General features: G+C 31.6%; 1 protein-coding gene across 5 annotated transcripts in view; it reads right to left on the bottom strand.

Annotated features, from left to right (window-relative positions):
- LOC106463165 (SKI family transcriptional corepressor 1 homolog-B-like) overlaps positions 1-7,420 on the bottom strand; it is an 86,448-nt gene that overhangs the window by 1,852 nt on the left and 77,176 nt on the right. For 4 of the 5 annotated variants that reach the window (XM_022390612.1, XM_022390615.1, XM_022390611.1 and 1 more), the window contains 4 exons: positions 6,976-7,059; positions 4,317-4,391; positions 2,410-2,484; positions 160-225 (listed from right to left, as the gene is read on the bottom strand). In XM_022390612.1, coding sequence (XP_022246320.1) covers positions 160-225; positions 2,410-2,484; positions 4,317-4,391; positions 6,976-7,059 — 300 coding nt within the window. The remainder of the gene's footprint in view (positions 1-159; positions 226-2,409; positions 2,485-4,316; positions 4,392-6,975; positions 7,060-7,420) is intronic. The other variant, XM_022390613.1, reaches the window with a different exon arrangement.

The following is a 7,420-nucleotide window of genomic DNA, read 5'->3' as shown; positions in this document are numbered from 1 at the left end:
GGACACTACCACCAATTCATTCAGCTAACAATACGAAGAATTAAATTGTGGCGGACTGCTACAAGTTCTTCAATTACCTATAGAATGATAGGTTTCTTTTTTTGGTGAGTGTAAAACACGTAAATACACCAGTTTGATTTTTAACACGTGTCTATTTACCTTTAAGCTTTTGCTGCACAGTGAAACGCGCCTTCCTTTCTTGTTCCAGCTCTTGACACAGAGCATCTACACGAAAAAAACAACAACAAACTTGTGGCTAGTATTACATTAGAGACGAAAACTAAACAAAATCTTGTATATATAGGAAAACTTAAATTAAACTAAACATTTTATTTTAGTCCAATACAAAATATTTTAAAGAAAAAAACATAGATACTTATCATAACCAATAAAAAGTCTTCAATGTGTTGTGGAAACTCATACGCTACACAAAACCATATACATGTGTATTTATAGTAATTAATGAACATTTTTGTGTATCTTGCACTATGCGTAGAGGGAGTTAAAATTGATTCGCCCGGCCAATAATAAATATATTAGAATAACAATCAAGCAAAATATGTTTAATATTGTCACACCAACATAAGGAACCGATATAAATATACTGTATTCAATTATACCAGCTCGAACAAACGACACAATTTTTATTTCAAAATCACAATTCGTTCTTCCGTAGCCTTCCACTTTGTATTTATAAAAGGTACAAAATAAGCATTATTCTTATTTAGCCCAATCTTACTTACAATATATTTTTAAATCTATGATTTACAAAGATCACAAAACCTTTCATCGTGTGAATTTTTAGTACAGCTTACCGAATTACAAAAAAATTTTATACAGACATCAAACGATTTATGAAAAAAATATACATTATATTTTTGAATTCAGGTGATTTCAAAGTATAAAATTGAACATAATAAAACGAAAGAATACGGAAAAGAATAAAATTGGATGTAGAACGTATTAGAAGGATAGATGTACAATAAGTTTGATCCAAAAATAATATATTGGTGTTTGAGTGTAATATCGGAAATATAATTTATATTTCGTTTATCACTGCTAACCTAGGTAAAGCATATCAAAAATATATTAAAATAATAATGAAAATATCACTATATATATTCATTTATGATTTGCTGTAGTGAAATATTAAAGTAAAATTTACTGACTCACTGTAAATTTGTATCATCATGCTATATTTGTCTGTTCCGTTTTCCAAAATGAACACACAGGTCTCTTTGATACTAAATGTATCAAATTTCTACGTGTTTGAACAAATATGGTTGTCCTCTTTGGCCATAATAGTCTGATTATATTACTGTCTGATAATGGTTCGGCTCTTTGCTATCTAATTTACAGCTTGCTGATATGGGTTGTAAGATGGGTTTTATATCGTTAAATAACAATACAGATATCAAGTTATTTTTAGTTATCAACACTTTGGGCACCAAAACACTTTTCTAGATTGTCTCAAACATCCTATCCTAGAAGCTGTTTTAAAGAATATTCCTATCCAATTTTAGAGTAACATATATGACGTCAATGTATTTTGTGATGCCCCCCTAAAACTCCCTTACAGTAAAAAATAAACGTGTTTTTTCAGTGGTTATCCATGAAAATTGCATAAAAATAATTATATAATTAAAATCACTATACTTGTGGTTGAGAGAGATATCACAAGCAGATGTGTTTGTTCGTAGTTAAGCACAAACTTACACAATGGACAATCTGTCTTGTGCTTACCACGTGTATCAACACCCGAATTTTAGCGTTATACTGTACCACTGAGGGGGCAGGCAACAGTCACAATAAAAGGGAACATTGTTACTAACATCAATAAGAATAATTCTGAAAATAATCAAGACTCGTACTCTTCAAACTTAATTCAATAATAATAGTAGTTGTTCCTGGTTTATACTAAAAATTGGGCTTACGACCGAAAATATCGTAATGATATCTAATCATTATAAGTATGAAAGCAAGGGCATTATATCTAATTAGCTATACTCATTACCGGGCTAATTTTTAAAATAAATTTCAGTCTAAGTAGGTAACTTACACTGGTCGGAAGTTAACTTTTTTTTTATTACGAAAATCACCGACAACTTAAGAAAAATATTGTAGTTCTGTAAATTTACCGCTGACCCAGAGAGGATTTTAAGGGAGTGCTTTTTGAGGATAGTGAAACTTACCGCTGATTCACCGGGGGATTTAAAGAGAGTGCTTCTATATATAATGAAATTTACCGCTGATTCACCGGGGGATTTAAAGAGAGTGCTTTTGAGGATAGTGAAACTTACCGCTGATTCACTGGAGGATTTAAAGAGAGTGCTTTTGAGGATAATGAAACTTACCGCTGAACCACCGGGGGATTTTAAAAGAAGTGCTTTTGGGATTAGTGAAATTTACCTCTGACTAACTGAAGCTGCTTGGCGAGTTCTTCTCTGTATGTCATTTCCTTTCGAACTTGTTCTTGAAAGGTTTCTAACAGCGAAAAAGAAACAATGAATAAAACTAAGTTAATGGTTTTCTGGTTAACATGATTTATCACATATATATACATACAACAACTAATTGCATTCATTAGTTTTCAAATAACGCCACAAATTTTCACTTGGAGGAATGAATATTTACTGCTTCTTATTACGTTCAAATAAATCACGTGATGTATAGAGTTGGTAAGAAATTTTGGCTGGTGTTGATAAAATAATCATATATTTCTCTTAAAAATATAGTTCTTAAGTTTTTACTAAGGAATACGTCCATTAAATATGAACAATACTAAGTTGGAACAAAATTAATAATCTCGCTATGAAACTAATGAGAAAAATTCCAAAAGAAAGTTATTACTACATGGAACTTCCATAATAAGAACTATCAATCGTAATTGAAGTAAACATAAAATATGTTTCTGGTTTGAAATCGTCAGGTTTTTATAGGGCCGCGATTCTTTACAGAAGATGTCTATGACTTGTTGGCGATAAATTTCAGCAATAAACGGACAGCACGCAATCCACTTGTTTTAAAATAATATATTCCAAACAAGTAAAACATATGTACAAAAATGTGTTACACTACTGGTTATCACAATTGTATCCAGAGCTATAAATTATTGTATCTTTTTCGTAAAAGTGCACACAGACTGGTTCAATTACTTTAGAACACTTTCACGAGACAACTTATTCTCCTCTACCCTGTTATTACAGTCAAGCTGTGAAACTTACTTTAAAAATTGGCCGTTATGACTAAACTGACACAACTTAACTTCATTTAACTTTCACTAACTTAACTTTTTTTACTGCATTAACTTGATTACCTATGTATATTGCCTGACTGAGGCCTAGAACTTTCTACAAACGACGATACGTTATGATGTAACAATACTCACTTAAAACAATGAGAATAATTCAGAAGGTTCGAGTTAGATGATGTCAATTCACACCAATCAAACTACACAATCAATGATTCGTAAACAGTTAGGTACCGTTCTAAAAATAACTTACTTTAACACTTGCGCTTTATAACTATCTAAATAATAATTTTCGTATTAAATTTAAATGAAACAGTCCTGTATATCTAATAGAGATAATTTTTAAATAATTGATGCACATATATCTAAACCATGATTTGACAAAGATCTCTATGTGTATGTCCATCTATAACTGACAAACTGCTAGACCGATTGTGTTAGCCTAGGGTTCCTGTGTCTTCTTCTTAAGTTTAACAGGTACGTCAACTAGTATACAATTAGGGTTACAAATAAGAAGGTGAGGATGTGAGGGATATACGTAACTAGAAGTCACATTTCCATTGCTTTTATGTTTCATGTACACAAACAACGTTCCCACAAATAGTTGCATACATATATGTCTTATCTACAAGAAATGACAAGTTTCATCCTGATTTTTTATGTTCTATTATGATCTATTGAGTTTTAGATCTTATCATTGAGGTTTGAAAAATATAAATTAATTGTGTAAAATCTTCTTTTTGCTAGATGTTGAAATTAGTATGTCTTTAGATAGGTCGATGTCTAACATATTCCTACAGAATACTTCCAAAGATTTCTAATTCAAATGTTTTCTGTTTCAGTGATTTATCAGCTTCGTAATTTTGAATAAGTATTATATAACGAGTTGCCTGTAAACAACATAAGTGATCCAGTTATATACGAATTATGATACTTGTAAACAACATAAGTGATTCAGTTATGTACGAATTATGATATTTGTAAACAACACAAGTGATCCAGTTATATACAAATTATGATACTTGTAAACAGCACAAGTGATCCAGTTATATAGGAATTGTGATACCTCTCATTCTGTCGTATTCTTTTTGGACCCTTCGTCTTGCTTCTGTTTCTTGCAGAAGGGCTTCAGGAAAAGACTCTAAAATAATGAAGAAAGTTTACATATTTACGTACATCTGTTTATGTCAACCGTACAAATATTATTGAAAGTCACGAATACGCCTGAAAGTTTGTTGAACTATTTTAGGAAGTGTCATAAGATGTAATAAAAATAAGCTTACTGTCAAGTATTTTCATCTACATGTTAAAAAATTCCAAGAGTTTACGTTTAAATTTAGAACAATACTTAAGACTGTAAAGGGAATTGATGGTGTTAATGTATCGTTTTTTTTTTTTGTCATATTTAACGGCGAGAATAATAGGACTAGGGGACACACATATAACTTTTTGTAAGGTACGAATCGTCTTCAGCTAAGACAGTTTAATTTTTCTAACAGGGTGGATGGCCTCTGGAAGAGGTTGCCTTTGGATGTTGTGGAGGTAGTAGATTTGATTTTAATAAAAAGCTTGATAAGTATATGATTGATAAAGGACAGTTTTAAGTGTTTTTTAATTTATTTATTTATTAATAGTTTTAGTTTGTTTAGAGGATGGGACAGCCGAGATAGACCAATAGGTTCCTTGTTATCTCTAAACATTATGTTATGTTATCATTCAATCCGATTATCAGGGCAGCGTTGAATTGTTTTTAGTTCAATAAGTAAAATGAGAGTAAAATATGTCTAACAAGTTTTCTTTCTTCTGGTCTATCAATTCAAAATGTAGGGCAGTTCTTATAGGTAGCGCTGACCGTTGCTTAATGAAGTAAATCATAATTTTATTTTTTGGCCTAGTGTCATCAAGTAAAAGAAGACACTTTTACAGTCAAAATTTCAGTTGTGATCCATTTTGTACAAATGGATAACTTTAATTATTACAATTCTTTACTTTGTATTAAGAATAGCTCAACAGTTTTAGTCGTCTTCTTATAACAATGCCCCCCCCCAGTGGCACAGTGGTATGTCTGCGGACTTACAACACTAGAATCCGGGTTTCGATACCCGTGGCGGGTGGTTCGGAGTGTGGGAGCTGAAATATTAGTAGAATCATCCATTTTATTTTTATATTGTTCTTAGGTGTAACCGAAGCTGGTTTGTAGTTAGATTGATTTCTTCCACCATTGTACAAATAACAATTCATTACACCAAAACATTCTCCTGAAGTAGATTTATAAAGTTGGTGCGACTATACAAATACAATTGTTTGTTTGTTTTATTGAATTTCGTGCAAAGCTACTCGACGGCTATCTGCGCTAGCCGTCCATAATTTTGAAGTGACAGACTAGAAGGAAGGTAGCTAGTTAACACCACCCACCGCCAACTATTGGGCTACTTTTTACCAATGAATAGTGGGATTGACGATCACATTATAGCCTTTCCACGGCTGAAAGTTGATCATGTTCGGTGATAGGTTTCGATCCCGCGAGTCCAATGCTTTAACCATCAGACGATGATAGGCCTCATGCAAGTACATAACTGCCTAAATCTTTTATTACAAATGTTGAAAACTGTATTTGTACATTCTTCATAACGTTAGTACAAATAGTGTCTCAATCTCTAATACGTTTCTATTGTATCTCATCTGGCCCGACGAACCAGGAATCAAGAAGACTAGCTTGCTGGTTCGTGAGTTCGTTTGATCAATGAGCAGGTTGATTCAGTATAATAATAATAATTAATAATATATGATTTGCTGTGATATTACATTTCGCTAATTTAATTCATCTGTTGTCAAGCGATTTGCTAATATAAATAACATCTCAACCACTAATATGTCCACTAATTTCTCAGCCGGTGTATTGAGTTTTCGTGTTGGGCATCAGACTTCGTCGGCACTGGATATAGCAGATATAACGTAGTTGACATATTATTATAGACTCTTATTTACTTTCACTCGGTGTTTCTTACTAATAATTACTATAGTGATACCATCTATCAAAATTATATTGTCTTATGTAAATGTTGAATTATATTTGTTATAAGACAATAGTATTAGGCTTATTGTATAAATGTTGAATTATATTTGTTATAAGACAATAGTATTAGGCTTATTGTATTTCTAACATTAAACTATTTATTATTTCCCTTAAGATTTTTCTGAGAAGAAAAGTGTATAATATTATTTTAATCGCACTATGCTTGCCATATCCATTGCCAACGACGCGTTTAGTTCAAGACCAGAGCTCATTAGGCCGGCTGAGACACAACAAACATAATAGCGGTCAGAAAGCTATTTATTTAATCTATTTCTTAGAATAACATTTTTTATTATGTGAACGCCAACTTTAAGGTGGAAAATAATTATTATAATAAAATATATTTGACATAAGGCAATAGTATTAGACTTATGGAACCTTTTAACACCACATTCTTTATTTGGCTCCTTAGGATTTTTCCGAGAAGAATGATGTATTATAGTATTTCAAACGCACTATGTCCACCATATTATTTGCGAAATAAAAGGGTTACGAAACAAGATGCAACATTTTCACTGCCCTATGCAAGAAAAGAAAGGTAGAGTTAATTTTTAAATGATATAAATCCTTTTTCGGTTCTAAGAATACATCAAACTAAAGAATGTAATGAACCTATCTAATCGCCTTGCTAGATCTTAGACTAAAATACCTTGTGAAGTCAGAGAAGCGGAGACTTGAGGGTTATGTTCTTTTTCATCTGTCTCTTTATAACTACTATCCTGAGTAGGTACGTCTAAGAGAAAATGACAGTGAAACCTAACTTTAGTGTTAGGTTTTATTACATATTATTTATATTCAAAAGTGCTTGTTTAAAACACAATATTATTTCAGTTATTTTGGGTGAAACAACAATTAAAATATATATATATATATATATATATACTTAAATTTTATATAATATATTGAAATATATATCTAAATATGATATACTCAAATATGCCCCATTTTCGTCTTTCTTATCTATATTTTATAACTATAATATATGTTTAGAGTTGGCTGTTGGTTGTTGTTAAGCGCAAAGCTACACAATGGGATATATGTGCTCTGCCCATCGCAGGTATCGAAACCCAAGTTTTAACGTTGTAAGCCTGCAT

The sequence above is a fragment of the Limulus polyphemus genome, unplaced genomic scaffold, assembly GCF_000517525.1.
Source record: "Limulus polyphemus unplaced genomic scaffold, Limulus_polyphemus-2.1.2 Scaffold1341, whole genome shotgun sequence".
Lineage (NCBI taxonomy): Eukaryota > Metazoa > Arthropoda > Merostomata > Xiphosura > Limulidae > Limulus > Limulus polyphemus.
This window is presented reverse-complemented; position numbering and strand designations above follow the sequence as displayed.